Source organism: Mauremys reevesii, linkage group 13 (genome assembly GCF_016161935.1).
Source record: "Mauremys reevesii isolate NIE-2019 linkage group 13, ASM1616193v1, whole genome shotgun sequence".
Lineage (NCBI taxonomy): Eukaryota > Metazoa > Chordata > Testudines > Geoemydidae > Mauremys > Mauremys reevesii.
Window position 1 is genome coordinate 12,656,410 of NC_052635.1, and position 17,896 is coordinate 12,674,305.

The window sequence follows — 17,896 nt, forward strand, 5'->3', positions numbered from 1 at the left end:
GGGGTCTGAGAATGAGGAGGGGATAGAATGGGGTCTTCCCCCTGGCGCTGGGGGGCTGGGAATGGGGGCTAGAACTATGGGGTCTCCCCAGGTGCTGGGGGGCTGGAATGGGGGGTCTCCTCTGGGTACTGAGGGGCTGGGAAGGGGGGGCAGTGTAGAGGGTCTCCCCCAGTGCGGGTGGGCTGGAAAGGGGGGTTTCTCTGGCGCTGGGGGGCTGGGAATGGTGAGGGGCTAGAACGCGGTGTCTCCCCCTGGTGCTGGGGGGCTGGGAATGGGGGAGTCTCCCCTCGGCAGTGAGGGTGTGGGAATGGGGGGGTCTCCCCTGGGCACTGGGGGTCTGGGAGTGGAGGGTCTCCCCCAATGCTGGAGGGCTGTACTGGGGGGTGTCTGGCGCTGAGGGGCTAAAATGGGGGATCTCGCCCCTGAGCACTGGGCGGCTAGGTGCGGGGGGGGGGTCTCCCCGGCTGCTGGAGGACGGGGTGTGGGGCTCTCCCCCGGAGCCGGTGCAGGGCAGGGAGCGAGCTGGGGCTGGCGGGGCCGGGCCGGGGGCGGGGCGAAGCAGCCAGAGTTACTCGGGCCCGGCCGCGCCCGCCTCAGCATCGCCCGGACCCGCCATGGAGCCGGCAGCATCGGAGGAGTGCAGGTGTGCGCGGGGGGAGGGGCGGACTCCTGGGTCCTCTCCGGGAAGGCCGGGGACCGGGACTCCTGGGTTCTATCCCCAGGGATGGGAGGGGGGGCTAGTGGTTACGGGGGCGGGCTGGGAGCCAGGTCTCCTGGGATCTCTGCCACTGATGCCCTGAGAGGGTGTCTAGACGCTGGGGGCTGGTGAGTGTGTGTGGGGGGGGGGGGTGCCGGGCAGTCTGGGGGAGCCCTGGCACTGACAGCAGCTGGCACTGGGCCCAGGACCCCAGGTCGGGGCTGGGATGATCCTGTAGTGCTGGGCAATGGGTCTGCCTGGGGAAAGCGCCCCCTGCTGCGCTCCCCCCAGCCCAGCGCCTCTGCTGTGCCCCCCGCAGCCCAGCACCCCCTGCTATATCCCCCCTGTGCTCCCTGCTGTGCCCCCCTGTAGCCTGGTGCCTCCACTGTACTCCCCTTGTGGCACAGCGCCCCTGCTGTGCCAGCTGCTGTACTCCCCCACAGCCCAGTGCCCCCTGCTGCGCTGCACCCCCAGCTGTGGGGAGCCCTGCACAGTGACCCCAGCCTGGTGCAGGAGGGCTAGTTCTGACCCACTCATAATGGGTGAGGGGTTCTCTGTTCCTGTAGGGAATGTGGGACTCTCCGTGACCCCCTAATGCCCTGCTGGCAGGTGGGGGGGGGGACTGGATGGCTCAGGGGGGGCAGGGAATGGGGCATGGGGCTGTTCCACTCCAGGGGGCGCTGGCCCTGATCTGGCAGCTGCAAGGAGAGTTTACCAGTGCCCCTGAGTCCCGCCCCACAGTGCCCTGCTATTCCACCCCTTGCTAAGACTGGACTCTCATGTTCACGGTGCTTCCAGGCTCCCCCAGCACCCGGATGAGTCAAAGCCGTCTGAACCAAACAGCTAGCTTGGCAAGTTTCCCTCCAAAACCCAACATGTGACTCAATCTGGGGAGAGGGGGGGCAGGCAGCAGATATTTGGGGCAGAGACCGTCTCTCTACTCCGGGAAACCACTGCCCAGATGGCAGCCTGCCAGCGCAGGGCCCTGCGGAGTAACGGGCCCCTGGGGCAGCCACTTCCCCGCCAGTGGCCTGGGCTGACCCTGCTCCCCGCCCCTTCCCACACACCCTTTAGTTAACGATCAACAGGCCTGAGAGCAGTCCCAGGCCAGCCTGCCTGACTCTGCCCCTCCCAGCACCCTTCTCCACCCCCCAGTGACGGAGATCAGGCCCAGGCTAGCGGGGGCTGCGGTTTGGAGGGAGGGGCACCGGCAAAGCTGGGGTGAGGGACGATTTCCCTGCTTGCCCTGGCAGGGTGGGTGGTGCTGGTAAAGTGCTGCCTCCTGTCAGGCTGGGGCCCTTCTGGGGATGAAGAGCCGGCAGCTCCCTGCAGGACTGGCCCAGGAGCCTGGCAGCTCAGAGGTCCCTGCCCTCGCCCTGGTCTCCCTGGGGTTCGCGCCTTGCCCACCCCCTGGCCCCGTCTCTTCCCCTTGCTCGGCAATTCCATCCTGCCCCACCATGGCCACTACCACCCCGGCATCCTCCCTCTGGCCCAGCCTGGCTCCAGCCCCCTGTACCCTGCAGCTCTGCACTGCCCCCTCTTCTCCCCCATGCCAGCCCCTGCCAGGCCTCTGAGATGGGCTGGGAGCTGGATTGGGGGAGGGGTCCTTGCGCCCCCTGCTGGAGGGGATGGGCCCTGCTCTGTGTGTGTGTGTGTCCTTGCGCCCCCTGCTGGAGGGGATAGGCCCTGCTCTGTGTGTGTGTGTGTGTGTGTGTGTGTCCTTGCGCCCCCTGCTGGAGGGGATGGGCCCTGCTCTGTGTGTGTGTGTGTGTGTGTGTGTGTGTGTGTGTCCTTGCGCCCCCTGCTGGAGGGGATGGGACCTGCTCTGTGTGTGTGTGTGTGTCTCTGCACCCCCTTCTGGAGGGGATGGGCCCTGCTCTGTGTGTGTAAAAAGCGACAAAGAAAAAGCGACTGTGTGTGTGTCCCTCTGCCTCCTGCTGGAAGGGATCAGCCCATCTGTGTATGTGTGTTTGTGTGTGTGTCCCTGCACCCCCTGCTGAAGGGGATCAGCCCTGCTGTGTACGCACATGATTCGGTTTAACTCTCTCACGTCTCTTTCCCCCGGCAGGTACACGTACGAGCAGTACAGGGAAACAGCCGACTGGCTGCTGGATCACACCAAGCACCGGCCCAGCTTGGCCATTATCTGTGGCTCTGGCCTTGGGGGCCTGGCTGACCACGTGAAGGATCCGGTGGTTTTTAACTACACGGATATTCCCAACTTTCCCCAGAGCACAGGTACTCAGCGAGGGGCAGCTGTACTGTATCATGGGCACTAGGGGGCAGCAGAGGGTGGGGGCGGGGGAGGGGGCTATACTGTATAATGGGCACGAGGGGCAGCAGAGGGTGGGGGTGGGGAAGGGGCAGCTATACTGTATAACAGGCACTAGGGGCAGCAGAGGGTGGGGCGGGAAGGGGCAGCTATACTGTATAACGGGCACTAGGGGCAGCAGAGGGTGGGGCGGGAAGGGGCAGCTATACTGTATAACGGGCACTAGGGGCAGCAGAGGGTGGGGAAGGGTGGCTATACTGTATAATGGGCACTAGGGGCAGCAGAGGGAGGGGTGGGGAGAGGAGGCTGTACTGTATAACGGGCACTAGGGGCAGCAGAGGGTGGGGGTGGGGAGGCGGCTATACTGTATAATGGGCACTAGGGGCAGCAGAGGGGAGGGGTGGGGAGGGAGGCTGTACTGTATAATGGGCACTGGGGGCAGCAGAGGGTGGGGCGGGAAGGGGGCTGTACTGTATAATGGGCACTAGGGGCAGCAGAGGGTGGGGTGGGGAAGGGCGGCTGTACTGTATAATGGGCACTAGGGGCAGCAGAGGGGAGGGGTGGGGAGGAGGCTGTACTGTATAATGGGCACTAGGGGCAGCAGAGGGTGGGGGTGGGGAGGGGCGGCTATACTGTATAATGGGCACTAGGGGCAGCAGAGGGGAGGGGTGGGGAGGAGGCTGTACTGTATAATGGGCACTAGGGGCAGCAGAGGGTGGGGTGGGGAGGGGCGGCTATACTGTATAATGGGCACTAGGGGCAGCAGAGGGGAGGGGTGGGGAGGAGGCTGTACTGTATAATGGGCACTAGGGGGCAGCAGAGGGTGAGGGTGGGGGAGGGGCGGCTATACTGTATAATGGGCACTAGGGGCAGCAGAGGGGGAGGGGCAGCTATACTGTATAATGGGCACTAGGGGCAGCAGAGGGTGGGGGTGGGGAAGGGCGGCTGTACTGTATAATGGGCACTAGGGGCAGCAGAGGGTGGGGGCGGGGAAGGGGGGGCTGTACTGTATAATGGGCACTAGGGGGCAGCAGAGGGCAGGGAAGGGGGGCTGTACTGTATAACAGTGTTTTTCAAACCGTGGGTCACGACTAGTGTCCAGATGTCCCGATTTTATAGGGACAGTGCTGATATTCACGGCTCTGCCTTATATAGCTGCCTATTACCCCCCACCCACGTCCTGATATTTCACACTAGCTATGTGGTCACCCTAGTCACGACCCACTACTTGGTTGCGGCATGTCAGGCGCTGGGTCGCCTTGCTCTCGTCAGCACCCCCGACCAGGCCGTTAAAAGTCCTGTCGGCGGTGCTGCCTGGCGAAGGCAGGCTAGTGCCTGCCTTTCCGACACTGCGCTGTGCCCCGGAAGCAGCCAGCAGCGGGTCCAGCTTCTAGGCAGGGGGCCACAGGGCTCCGCGCGCAGCCCCCGCTCCAAGTACCGCCCCCGGGGGTTGTGCCTGCGGGTGAGAGTCATGCGGAGTCATTTACATGCCTCCACCTATGAGCCAGACCCGCTTCCAGCTGCTTCTGGGGCACAGTGCAGTCCGTGATGCACCCTGGCTGCACTGCTGACCGGGAGCTGCCGGAGGTGAGTCTGCGCCCGCACCCCAATCCCCTGCCCCACCCCAGAGCCTGCACCCCCAGCCCAGAGCCCTGACACCCTCCCGCACCACAACCCCCTCCCTGCCCCAAACCTGAGCCCCCCCAAACCCACAGCCCCTGCTGCACCCCAAACTCCTCATCCCCAGCCCAGAGCCGTGACCCCCTCCCGCACCCCAATCCCATGCCCCACCCCAGAGCCTGCACCCCCAGCCCTGAGCCCTCACAGCCGCCCGCACCACAACCCCCTCCCTGCCCCAAACCTGAGCTCCCCCAAACCCAGAGCCCCTGCTGCACCCCAAACTCCTCATCCCCAGCCCAGAGCCGTGACCCCCTCCCTCACCCCAGTCCCGTGCCCCACCCCAGAGCCTGCATCCCCAGCCCACAGCCGTGACACCCTCCCGCACCACAACCCCCTCCCTGCCCCAAACCTGAGCTCCCCCAAACCCAGAGCCCCTGCTGCACCCCAAACTCCTCATCCCCAGCCCAGAGCCCCGACCCCCCTCCTGCACCCCAAACCTCTGCCCCAGCCCTGAGCCCCTCCCACACCCTAAACCCCTCGTCCCCAGCTCCGTTGGGTCGTGGGCATCAACAGTTTTCTTCAACTGGGTCCCCAGAAAAAAAGTTTGAAAACCATTGGTACAATGGGCACTAGGGGGCAGCAGAGAGTGGGGGCGGGGAAGGGGCGGCTATACTGGATAATGGGCTAGATGGGGCGCGGGGTGGGAGGTGCAGAGGGCGAGGGTGGGGGGCTGCACAAGTCGGGGGGCGAGGGGGTGCAGAGGCGAGGCAGGGCCTACACTGCGTAAGAGGCCCTGGGGCCGGCGTTTAACCCTTTCCCGTCTCTGGCAGTGGTGGGCCATGCGGGGAAGCTGGTGTTCGGGACGCTGGCGGGGGTAAGCTGTGTGGTGATGCAGGGCCGGTTCCACATGTATGAGGGGTACCCGCGGGGGACGGTGAGTGGCTCCCTGGGGGGGAGGTGGTGTGCGGGGAGCCCAGGGCTGGGATAGCAGGGGGCTGCGGGTCAGTAGTGGGGGGGTCTGTGGTTTGGGGGTGAGGGGCATGGTGGGAGGGGAGGGGAGGGGGCTGCGGGTCAGGAGTGAGGGGCATGGTGGGAGGGGAGGGGGCTGCGGGTCAGGAGTGAGGGGCATGGTGGGAGGGGAGGGGGCTGCGGGTCAGGAGTGAGGAGCATGGTGGGGAGGGGGGGTGCGGGTCAGGAGTGAGGAGCATGGGGGGAGGGGAGGGGGGGCTGCGGGTCAGGAGTGAGGGGCATGGTGGGAGGGGAGGGGGGGCTGCGGGTCAGGAGTGAGGGGCATGGTGGGAGGGGAGGAGGGCTGCGGGTCAGGAGTGAGGGGCATGGTGGGAGGTGAGGGGGCTGCGGGTCAGGAGTGAGGAGCATGGTGGGAGGAGGGGGCTGCGGGTCAGGAGTGAGGAGCATGGTGGGAGGGGAGGGGGCTGCGGGTCAGGAGTGAGGAGCATGGTGGGAGGGGAGGGGGCTGCGGGTCAGGAGTGAGGGGCATGGTGGGAGGGGAGGGGGCTGCGGGTCAGGAGTGAGGGGCCTGGTGGGAGGGGAGGGGAGGGGGGGCTGCGGGTCAGGAGTGAGGGGCCGGGTGGGAGGGGAGGGGAGGGGGCTGCGGGTCAGGAGTGAGGGGCATGGTGGGAGGGGAGGGGGCTGCGGGTCAGGAGTGAGGAGCATGGTGAGGGGAGGGGGCTGCGGGTCAGGAGTGAGGGGCATGGTGGGAGGGGAGGGGGCTGCGGGTCAGGAGTGAGGGGCATGGTGGGAGGAGGGGGCTGCGGGTCAGGAGTGAGGGGCATGGTGGGAGGGGAGGAGGGGGCTGCGGGTCAGGAGTGAGGGGCATGGTGGGAGGGGAGGGGAGGGGGGCTGCGGGTCAGGAGTGAGGACCGGCCTTTGGCCAGGCCGATACGCGCAGCTGCCCAGGGCGACGTGCTGATGGGGGCGCATTTGATACATCCCTTGTCCCTCGTGACCTTACTCCTGCCAGCCCAGCCAGGGGCGGGGGTGGAGAGAAAACCCACATCCAAGGTGCAGCTTGACCTCGCTCAGGGTACGTCTACCGGCGGGTCGTGATCGATCTGTCGGGGATCGATTTATAGTGTATACGGGATAAATCGATCCCCGATCGCTCTGCCGTCGACTCCGGAACTCCGCCGTGGCGAGAGGCGGAAGCGGAGTCGACGGGGGAGCGGAGGCCGTCGATCCCGCGCCGCGAGGACGCAAAGTAAGTGAGTCTAAGTCAGTCTAAGATACGTCGAGTTCAGCTACACTATTCTCGTAGCTGAAGTTGTGTATCTTAGATCGATTCCCCCCACCCAGTGTAGACCAGGCCTCGCTCTCGGGTAACTCCTGGTGGAAGCAGCAGCAGGGCTGGGTGCCCGAGGAGGTCCCCCACTCTCCCGGGACCGAGGGCCCCCTGTAGAAACCATGGGGCAGGCCGTGCTGGGTCCTGACCTGATGGCTGGGGTGGGCGGCCGAGGTTGGGGGCGGGTGTTGAAGGAGGAGTGTGTGTGCAGCTTGTCTCTGTCTGTTCCGGCTCACCGGGGGTCTGGAGCAGCCCTGCTATCTGGTTGTGTGTTAGTGTAGAGCAGGTCCGGGTCCACACCCCCTTCTCTTCCCCTTCCCTCCCTAAGAGCCCCACTTGTCCAGGGACGGCGTTGCCCTTTCTCTGGCACTGCTGGCAGGACAGGAACATATATTTAGCTTGGCACAGCGAGCACCACCGGGGGCGCTACTGCAGCCTGCCTGCTCCCATCCCATCCCTTCCCTTCCCTGCAGAGAGGTGACCCATGCGGGGGCAGGCACTGGGTCACATTACCCTCCCCCCCACCGCCCCAGTTCTCTGCCAGGATTTGCCTGCCGAGCTCTCCCCCTCCCTCCCCTGCTTGCTGGAGGCAGCCTGGGGCCAGGACAGGAGAGAGAAACAGACAGCACTGCACCAAATGGTTGGGAGCCTGGGAGCAGTAGGGAGGAAGGGCTGCTGCTTCAGCTCTGCAGGGAGAGGTCAGGTAGGGGAGGGAGGAGGGAACAGCTGCTTTCCCACAGGGGACCTGAGGGCAAGGGGGAGGCCTGGCTGCCTGGGGAGGGACACTCCAGCTTTTGGGGGGAGCCTTTAAATTCTGCCCTGCCCGCATCAGCAGCTGAAGGTCTTGCCCTCCCTGGCTCAGAAGCTTCACTCGCTTGGTCCCGGGGGGGGGGCCGCTGCCTCCCCAGAGTCAGGCAGGCTGGTGCATAGGAGATAAATGAGTGTGACTGAGATCAGCTCCCCCATGTGCCCCCCCCCCATTTGAACAGGAGTGGGAATGGGAGTCACAGTGGGTGATGCCTGCCTGCCTGCTGGGACCTCCTTGAAGCCCATTTACCTTTCATTCACTCCCTCTTTGTTTACCCACTGTTCTTTTTTCAACAGTTTCTGTTTTCACTACAAGTTGTACTGAACAGTACCCTGAAATTCTTCGGGGCAGGGCCTGCTCTAAACTGTTGGGCACAATATTGTGTACATTTCTATACTGCATCAAGATTAAGAATAAGGAATCTCCTTTCTTTGCTCCCATCTTAATCCCATATCCTGCAAACCTCATTCATCCTCTGAAAGTCACTGGGGTTCCTGCTGTTAGTGTGAGGATGGAACTGAGGATAATGTGTGATTGTTGTGATTTACAGTTTCAATCAGGCCCTTAAACTGAGAGAGAACTCTAGTGGGGATAGGTTTCAGAGGGGTTGCCGTGTTAGTTTGTATCAGCAAAAACAACGAGGAGTCCTTGTGGCACCTTAGAGACTAACACATTTATTTGGGCATAAGCTTTCGTGGGCTAAAACCCACTTCATCAGATGCATGAAGTGACAAATACAGTAGGCAGGTGTATATATACAGCACCTGAAAAGATGGCAGTTACCTTACCAAGTGTGGGGTCAGTGCTAACAAGGCCAGTGCAATCAAGGTGGACGTTGCCCATTCCCAAAAGTTGACAAGAAGGTGTGAGTATCAACAAACAGAAAATTATTTTTTGTAGTGACCCAGCCACTCCCAGTCTTTATTCAGGCCTAATTTGATAGTGTCAGGTTTGAAAATTAATTCCAGTTCTGCAGTTTCTCGTTTGAAGTCTGTTTTGGAAGTGTTTTTGTTGAAGAAAGGCCACTTTTAAATCTGTTATTGAGTGTCCAGGGAGGTTGAAGTGTTCTCCTACTGGTTTTTGAATGTTACAATTCTGGATGTCTGATTTGTGTCCATTTATTCTTTTGCGTTGAGACTGTCCTGTTTGGGCAGTGTACATGGCAGAGGGGCATTGCTGGCACATGATGGCATATATCACATTGGTAGATGTGCAGGTGAACAAGCCACTGATGGTGTGGCGGATGTGGTGTCCCTTGAATGGATGTGCAGACAGAGTTGGCAACGGGGCTTGTTGCAGGGATTGATTCTTGGGTTAGTATTTCTGTTGTGTGGTGAGTATTTGCTTCAAGTTGGGGGGCTGTCTGTAAGCGAGGACTGGCCTGTCTCCCAAGGTCTGTGAGAGTGAGGAATCGTCCTTCGAGATAGGTTGTAGATTCTTGATGATGCACTGGAGAGGTTTTAGTTGGGGGCTGAAGGTGATGGCTAGTGGTGTTCTGTTACTTGCTTTGTTGGGCCTGTCCTGTAGTAGGTGACTTCTGGGTACCCTTCTGGCTCTGTCAGTGTTTCCTCACTTCCCCAGGTGGGTATTGTAGTTTTAAGAACGCTTGGTAGAGATCCTGTAGGTGTTTGTCTCTGTCTGAGGGATTGGAGCAAATGCATTTGTATCTTAGGGCTTGGCTGTAGACAATGGATCGTGTGATGTGGTCTGGATGGAAGCTGGAGGCATGTAGGTAAGTATAGCGGTCAGTAGGTTTCCGGTATAGGGTGGTGTTTATGTGACCATCACTTATTTGCACAGTAGTGTCCAGGAAGTGGATCTCTTGTGTGGACTGGTCCAGGCTGAGGTTGATGGTAGGGTAGAAATTGTTGAAATCCTGGTGGAATTCCTCAAGGGCCTCCTTCCCATGTGTCCAGATGATGAAGATGTCATCAATGTAGTGCAAGTAGAGTAGGGGTGTTAGGGGACGAGAGCTGAGGAAGCGTTGTTCTAAGTCAGCCATAAAAATGTTGGCATATGTGGGGCCATGCGGGTACCCATAGCAGTGCTGCTGACTTGAAGATATAAATCGTCCCCAAATCTGAAATAGTTTGTGGGTGAAGACAAAGTCACAAAGCTCAGCCACCAGGTTTGCCGTGACATTGTCGGGGATACTGTTCCTGACGGCTTGTAGACTGCGAGTGGCTGGGTCACTACAAAAAATAATTTTCCCTCTGTTGATACTCACACCTTCTTGTCAACTGTTGGGAATGAGCCACATCCATCCTAATTCAATTGGCCTCATTAGCTCTGACCCCCCCCCCCCCATTTGGTAAGTCAACCGCTGTCTTTTCATGCGCTCTGTATGTGTGTGTCTGTCTATATATAAAATAATATCCAGGTACCAACATGACTACAACAAAACAGCAAAACCCACCAAGTATCATATGTCAAGATATACAAAATAACTATCCGAAAACCAGAAAGGATTTGTTGATTTAACTATTAATTCACTAGTCCGTTTGTAACAAGCCCAATTTAGAAGTTTATATCACTGAATTTTGACTCTAAAAAGTTCTCAAGCAGCATTTTTCTTGCTTTCCCTAGCTGTAAATAAATTATTTATTACTGATGGATTTATTTGTGGATTTGTGTGTGGACAGTGAAATCAACGGCTTCTTTCTAAGTTATCTGCCAAAAAAAAAAAAAGAGTTTTCACTACAGCCCCCCCACCCCAACGCCCTGCAGTGAAAGTACTACATACTGAAACTCAAGGGGCACCAAAACATAAGTTCGCCCCGGGCGCCATTTTCCTTAAGGCCAGCCCTGAGGGACACGGGGGGCTGTGGTTCAGGAGTGAGGGGCATGGGGGGAGGGGAGCTGCAGAGCTGTACTGGGGTACCCAGGGCTGGGGAGTGTCTGGCACTGGATGCTGCTCCCCCACCCCCCAATTTTGGAGGTGGCCACCCGCCCCCATCCCTGCCTGCCCCCCCCCCACAGGTGACGTTCCCGGTGCGGATCTTCCATCTGCTGGGTGCACGGACCCTGATCGTCACCAACGCGGCCGGCGGCCTCAACCGCGGGTATCAGGTGGGTGACATCATGGTGATCCGGGACCACATCAACATGCCTGGCCTGGCTGGCATCAACCCGCTGAGCGGCCCCAACGACGAGAGGTAGGAGCTGCTTCCCTCCCCCTGCGCTGGGCACCCTGCGCCTCCCCTCCCTGCCCCACCCTGCCCTGCCAGGCACCAGGCCCCCTCCGGCCCTGACTGGGCACCCAGTATGCTCCCTCCCTGCTGCTCCCCTGGGCACCCAGCGCCGTGTTTTCCTACAGCCCCACTGAAGCTGTGCCCCTCCCTTGCCATGGTCAATGGTGGCAGCAGTGTAAAGCCCGGAAATGGGTGGGAGCCCCAGGGACCAGCACAGGGGACCCCTGGGCCATTCCCTGCTTCGGGAAGGGTTGGGGGGGCACCTCCGTCTCCGACCACCCCACGAGCTCTATCCCCTCCCCCGCCCACATAGGTTCGGGCCCCGCTTCCCCGCCATGTCAGATGCCTACGACGAGCAGCTGCGGAGCATGGCGCTGACAGTGGGCAAGGAGCTGGGCTATGGCCCCAGCCTGCACGAGGGCGTCTACTGCACCTTGGGGGGGCCCAACTTCGAGACCATTGCTGAGTGCCGCTTCCTGCAACAGCTGGGAGCCGACGCTGTAGGTGAGCCACAGAGGGAGGGAAGGAACGGGGCAGAGGAGGGAACAGGGAGGGAGGGAGGGAAGGACCGGGGCGGTGGAGGGAACGGGGCAGGGGAGGGAAGGAAGGAACGGGGCAGAGGAGGGAACGGGGAGGGAGGGAAGGAAGGAAGGAACGGGGCAGAGGAGGGAACGGGGAGGGAGGGAAGGAAGGAAGGAACGGGGCAGAGGAGGGAACGGGGAGGGAAGGAAGGAAGGAACGGGGCAGAGGAGGGAACGGGGAGGGAGGGAGGGAAGGAACGGGGCAGAGGAGGGAACGGGGAGGGAGGGAAGGAAGGAGGGGAAGGGACGAACGGAGCATAGGAGGGAATGGGAAGAGCGAGCAGCTGCGGGGCGGGAGCCGGGCGTCGCCGGCTCTCTGTCGCCCCCTGCAGGCTGACGCAGGCTCTGCCCCCAGGGATGAGCACGGTGCCCGAGGTGCTTGTGGCCCGACACTGCGGCCTGCGCGTCTTCGGCTTCTCTCTGATCACCAACAAGTCGGTGCTGGAGTACGGGACCCGGGAGAAGGCCAACCACGCCGAGGTGCTGGAGGCTGGGTGCCAGGCCGCTGTCAAGCTGGAGCGCCTGGTCTCCGCGTTGCTGGAGCGCATGAACGGCAAAGGTCTGGTGTAGCCGGCAGGGGGTTCCCTCCCCTGGCAGCTGCCTCCAATGCAAACTGCTGCCCTGCCCCCTCCCCTGCGGCTCACTCTGCTAGCCTGCCCCACACTCTTGATTTTGTGGCCGTTGCTCCTGGCTCCCATGTACGCTGATCTCAGGCCAGAGCCCCCTCGGGCAGCCTCTGACCTCCATCCTTTCCCTCATGGGGGAGTGGTGTCCGAGCCTGGCATCCTGTGGCACTCACGGTGCGGCCGCTGGAGTCCTGCAGACCATGGGATTCCCGCCCAAGCCCCTGTCTCAGCTCCAACCCCCACTAATGCCCCCTTCCAGGGATGCAGCCCGGGACACTCCCCCCGAAAGCAGCTGCCTCGATCGCTGGCACTACCGGGGAGTGTCACCTGGCCAGTGACGCCACAGAAGACCCTGTGTTCCGGCCCACAGGAATGCTGCTCCTAAATCCCCTGGGCGGTTCGCCTGAGCCTGTGCCGCCCACTCACAGGTGGGGGGGGAACATCTTGGGGGTTGTTATCCAAACCCCCCCACTGGGGAAGGGACCAACCCTTGGCTCAGTGCCAAGGAGGTGGGGACGGCTGCCCAACCCTGTCCGGGTGCTAGGCCGTGTTCGGTGCAGGTGGGAGCCGGCCCCCTCTTCACATTCCCATGTTGGACCATTCCGGCTGTTCTGCCGTGATGTGTTTTGTTACCAATGCTCCAGTTTGCAGCTGGGATGATTCAGAGCTGCCACAGAAATGGGGAGCCCCCAATGAACTGGGGGTTCGGCTCCCCCAATACCAGGCAGCTCTGCCCCTCACAACCCTGCTGCATTTTATCATAGGACCACTCCACGGCTGCGTTCTGTCTGTTGCGCGCATTGCTAACAATACAACAATGACAGAACAAGGGAGTCTTACGGCTGAGTTTGTTTGACAGAATTTTGGGGCGGGTTTATGTGTTGTGGGGCGGGGCTTGGCTTGCAAGGGGTGTGGTCTATTTCTGTGTCCTCTCCTGTCTTCCTACACCGGCTCCCCACCTCTGTACGTTGGAGAGAGGGATTGGGTCCTTGGCCATTTAACACCAGTTGCCACAGTGCGGGGCCGCCTGCCCACTTGGCTACTGATAGGTGAAACCCCCTGGGTCGGGTCCTACAGAACCTGGGCAGGCAGGGGCAAGGCCCCATTGCCGATCAGCTGTCACATGATGTCCCCCATCTCTGTCCCCTGAGATACCTGTCCACCTATCACCATGTGAACCCCTTTAGCCCTCCCCTCTGAGCCTCTGAACCCCTAGGGCCGCTCCTCTGTCCAACCATCCCAGGCTGCACGGGAGTCATGGCTGGATTACCAGGAGCATCGTGTGGCAGACAGGGTTGGACAAACCACCACCAGGGCTAGTCTTGGGTCACTTGGCCCTGCTTTAGTGCAGGGGCTGGACTAGATACCGCGCGAGGTCCCTTCCCACCTGCCGTGTCTGTGATTACAGGACCCCAGCCAGCCCCCTCTGGGGTATCTGAACCCCCCTCGTCTCCTCTGACCCACCCCCGTGCACATCCTCTCTCGGTGCATAGACCCGGCGGCTCCTGCCCTGAGTGGGTGGACCCAGCTCTCTCTCTGGAGCTCAGCGGAGCGCCCATGTCCTACGCCAGAGCGGCCCAACTAGAAACCCCGGGTGCTTTCGGTGCCTTTGCCCGTGGACCCACGTCTTGTAGCTGCTGGGCCCTGTGGGGAAAAATTAGAGCTGGTCCTGAGCCCCTCCCAGATTTTCCCTTGCCTTACTAAAGGTGTCCCGGATGGAAACCAAACGGGGGCCTGTCCCGGGGGCAGCCATCCCCTGCGGTTGCATGCTGGCTCGTCCAGCGTTCGTCTGCACCTGGTTCTGGGGACAACCACCTTGGCTGCATGGGCAGAAGAGAGACGGTTGTAGGGAGGGGGCTGGGGGGCAGCAGGTGCTGAGGAGAGCTCAGCATGACAAAGCGTCAGCCAAGGCCGGGTTGCTTGGGTGCCTGGATGGGGCCGCCACGATGCAGCCAACCCCAGCGTGCTGGGGAACCGCCCGCCTGGCTCGCTCCCCAGGGCCCCTCTCGCAGAGTGCCAGCCAGGTCAGGGGAAGGCGCCAGCCCCCTGCCTTAGCAGGCGAGGGCCAAGTTGCCCTCACAAGAGGGCTCCAGCCAGTCTCTCCAGCTCGTTAGGGGCCTGGTTCAAGCGTGCTCTGAAACCCCCGGACCAAAGGGTCTCCAGAGGCAGTGGAGGCACCGTGCCCTGCCCCCAGCGGCAGCAGAATTTCAGCCCCTTTCTCCAGCGACTGGGTTTGTTTCCCAGACCTGAGAGAGACAAAGAGGCCCAGGGAGCACTGACTGCTCTGGTCCCTCTCTGTGCCCCACTGTGACTAACCCCAGGCCCAGCAGCCCTATGGGGCTGGCCTAGCCTGAGACCACGCCATGACTGGCCCCCTTGCTCCACAGTGGAGCCGTGGGTCTGATACAGAGCCCTCACACGCATCGCGGGGGGGCCCCAGGCAGAGCAAACTTGCCTGGCTTTAACAACCTCTGAGAGGGCCCCTTGGGGCTTTCGGATCCTGGCGGGAATGGGTCTGCCAATTAGCTCTGCCTCAGCGCCCACCAGGGGCTGATTAAGACACACGGCTCGTTGGGCTCAGAGGGGAGAAGGGAGCTTGTTAGCTATAACCTCCCCTGCGCATCAGCCTAGCTGGGAGAATATTAGACTGACTGGTGCCAAGCCGAGATGGGGCAGAAGGGGCCGGTGCATAAGCCCGGGGGGCGACTGGCCCAGGAGCCTGGCAGTGGGGTGTCTGGGATGGGACTGGCAAGGGGCCTCTAAACCCCTGGCTACCAGGCCACTCAGGGATCTCAGCCATGAGCCCTCCCCTAGAGCTTGGTGCCAGCTCAGCCTCGGGGGGCAGGGAGATGGGGAGAGATGCCCCCTTGGCATCCAGTGGCTTGGGCATGGCACAAGGGCCGTGTGAAACCTGTTTCCAGGGCTCTGGTTTAGAGCAGAGATGCTCAGGTGGGTTCCCCACCTCCGGCGGCCATGGGCTGAGCCCCAGGCTAGGGGTATTCTGCTCTGGGGCTCCCAGGATTACATAGGAGGCCGGTGTGTGGGGGTGTGCTCCCCATGCCGGCTGTGAGAGCACAGAGGTGGGCCAGGCAACAAACTGGGGCAATTCAGGGTGGAAGGAAAAGCTCTAATTAGGGGGCGGTGCAGCTGAGCAAGGGTGGGTGGGGCTAGTCTAAACCCAGGAAGCTGGCAGCAGCAAAGGCTGCTGGGAGAAAGTTGGTTTTCACCCTCCGTGCAGTAGAAAGGGCACGAGGGAACCCTGGGGGTCTGGCCTGGAAGGAGGGAGAAAAGCTTTTGTGGGCTACAGGGTTTGAAGCAGCAAGTCTGGGGACTTAGCAGACTTTGACTGCATGTTGTAGAAGCCTTGGACTGGAACCTGGAGTGAGTGGGCCTGGGTTTCCTTATTGCTAGTGGGCAAGGGGCATTGGTAGGGCAGTGAGATGTGTTGCTGCAGGAGTTGCTGGCTCAAGGCACTGGGTGAGAGGCTGGCTGGATACCCTCCAACAGAAGAGATTTGGAAGGACTCTGCATGGAAGGTGGAAGTGCTGAGGGACCCGGCTGGGAGACCAAGACCTGGAGACGCTGCAGCAGCAAGATATGTGCGACCACAGGAAGGGCTGTCAGCCTCATGGAGCTAATCCCTGGGACAGCCAGGGGGAGGTGCCGTTCCAGCAGTGAGCAGGACCAGCGGGAGTGGGCGAGAGTTCAGGGGCGCCCCTGGGAGTCCTGGCTTCTCTGAGTACATTACTGACGCTGAGCAGAACAGCTCCACTGGGGCAGGCTGCGTGAGCGCGGCCCCTGGGCTGGGATCGGAGCGGGAGGTAATGTGAGGGCTTTGGGGCACCAGCCTCAGGACAGATGGCAAAAGCCCCAAACTGGCGGTGGGTCCTAGAACTTGATTTCACCGATCAGCTGTGACCTCTTCATACCTTACCATGGGGAGATCCCAGGCCAGCCCTGGGGCGCCCCGGGGTATCCCGACACCCCTTTGCGAGAGCTGATCCACTGCACCAAAAATCACACATGATCCAGTGCCAGTCACTGATCCGAGGTCGAGTACACTGCAGACCTCACCCCAAACCAACGCCTGCAGCTAACCCTGTAATTAACTAACTAAAGGCTTATTAAGGAGGGAAAGGGAGCCAGCGAGTGATTTGCAGGTTAAAGTGGGTTACAAGTGGGTAACAGGCCCCCAAAGGCAGAACGTGGGTCCCCATGTACTGTCTGATGCATTTCTTGGCTCTTGAAGCGCGCTGGAGCCCAGCTGCAGAGCGCACAGACAGTGACACCTTTCCACCAGGCAGCGCGCTGGCTCACCTGCAGCTCCCGGCACCTGTAATTGTGACGGCTTCACCTTTCCCGGATTTATAAACCAGCCCAAGACCATTTCACTGTTCACTTTCAATGGCAGCAGGGTTGGTGCCTTTGGGGGCTGTTGGATTAAACATGCAATCGGGGGTGCGGTATGGTCCGTAGTGTCTCCAGTCCAGTGTCATCCCACCAGTTACCAGCCCCTTGGCGAGGTGCCTGCGCTGGTGCAGAGTGCCTTCTCCGGGGACCACTGGCTACAGCTCAATAGCCTGGTTTTAAACCGGCGCAGGGCCTGGGCCAGCAAATGGACCGGACCCCCAAAGGGCCCCAGGGCACAGGAGAGGGTTGGAAGGACTCAGCCCCCCCCCCATCCCAAGCCCCATCCCAGTTGTTCCAAGCTGGAGCTGTGATGAACTTTTGACCACAGGGAAAGTCGTGGGGTGGGCTTGGCAGGCCGATTCCCGCCCCATGCTCGGGGAGGGCTGGGCGAGTGCCCGGGTTTACCCCACCCTGCTGTGGTAGGAGAAGACAGGGGCAGTCGCCCTGAGCTGTGACAGATGTAGAAAAGCCCTTTCACAGACTGAGGCATCAGCTGGAGTAACATCCAGTGGCAGGGAGTTCCATGGGCTGATGCCAACACCAGAGATACCCATGAGAGGGGGAAGCAACTATTAAAGATGCCTGAACATTGCTCCCTAGCCTAGGGGTGTGACTCCCTTTGGGTGCGAGAGATTCTGGGTTCAGATCCCTGAGACGTCTGTAGGTTTTAGTTTTTCAAGTTGCCTTTAGAAAGCGGTTCCAGCCAGGCAGGGCCAGATGAACCTTTTGTGGTCCTGGCGCCAAATATATTTGTGGGCCCCCATGGGGGCAATGGAGCATGGCGCAGGGAGATCGGTCCCCGGCGTGAGGGGCTGGCCGGGGCATGGTATGGCGGGATGCTGGAGATGAAAAGGAGGAAAGGGCTAGATTACACAGCGTAGCAGGTAACGAAAGGAGCAATACGATCTGTTGATTACGCAGAATTACCCACACTAACACTGAGCATCGAGTCCAGCCCAGTATCACGGACGATAAAATGATTAACGGAGGCTGGAGAAACAGTGTCACAAAGTCAGTCTAAGTGCCCAGGTCGCCCCAATGGCAGGACAGTGCTGTTCAATTGGCCACTTGTGGAACAGTCTCACTGGGCAGAATGGCGGGAAAGAAGCCAGCCCTGGACGGAGGCAGGGAAACTCTCCACAGCCTTCGTACAGCGGGCGCCCTGTCCTGGATCACTAGGGATGGGAAGGAGCCCTGGGATGGCCTGGGGATGAGGTGTCAGCCTGAGTAACATCCAGTGGCAGGGAGTTCCCTGAGCTGATGGCAACGCCAGAGACACCCATGAGAGGCGGAGCCTGCAGAGTGGAGGCAGCCATTGAAGAAGCAGAGGTACCTGAGGGCAGAGTGACTCACCTTGGCTAAGAAAGGGCCCTGTAAGGTTCTTATGTGTCT

The 17,896-nt window shown here is 60.9% G+C and overlaps 1 protein-coding gene across 1 annotated transcript; it reads left to right on the forward strand.

The window, feature by feature from the left end:
• The first annotated feature begins 449 nt into the window (after nt 1–449).
• Nucleotides 450–12,920, forward strand: LOC120381318 (purine nucleoside phosphorylase). The gene is made up of 6 exons (XM_039499524.1): nt 450–643; nt 2,766–2,935; nt 5,420–5,523; nt 10,676–10,851; nt 11,201–11,391; nt 11,824–12,920. Exons 1-6 carry the CDS (start codon nt 615–617, stop codon nt 12,036–12,038), a joined length of 885 nt encoding a protein of 294 aa, XP_039355458.1. The 5' UTR covers nt 450–614; the 3' UTR covers nt 12,039–12,920.
• The last annotated feature ends 4,976 nt before the right edge of the window (nt 12,921–17,896 follow it).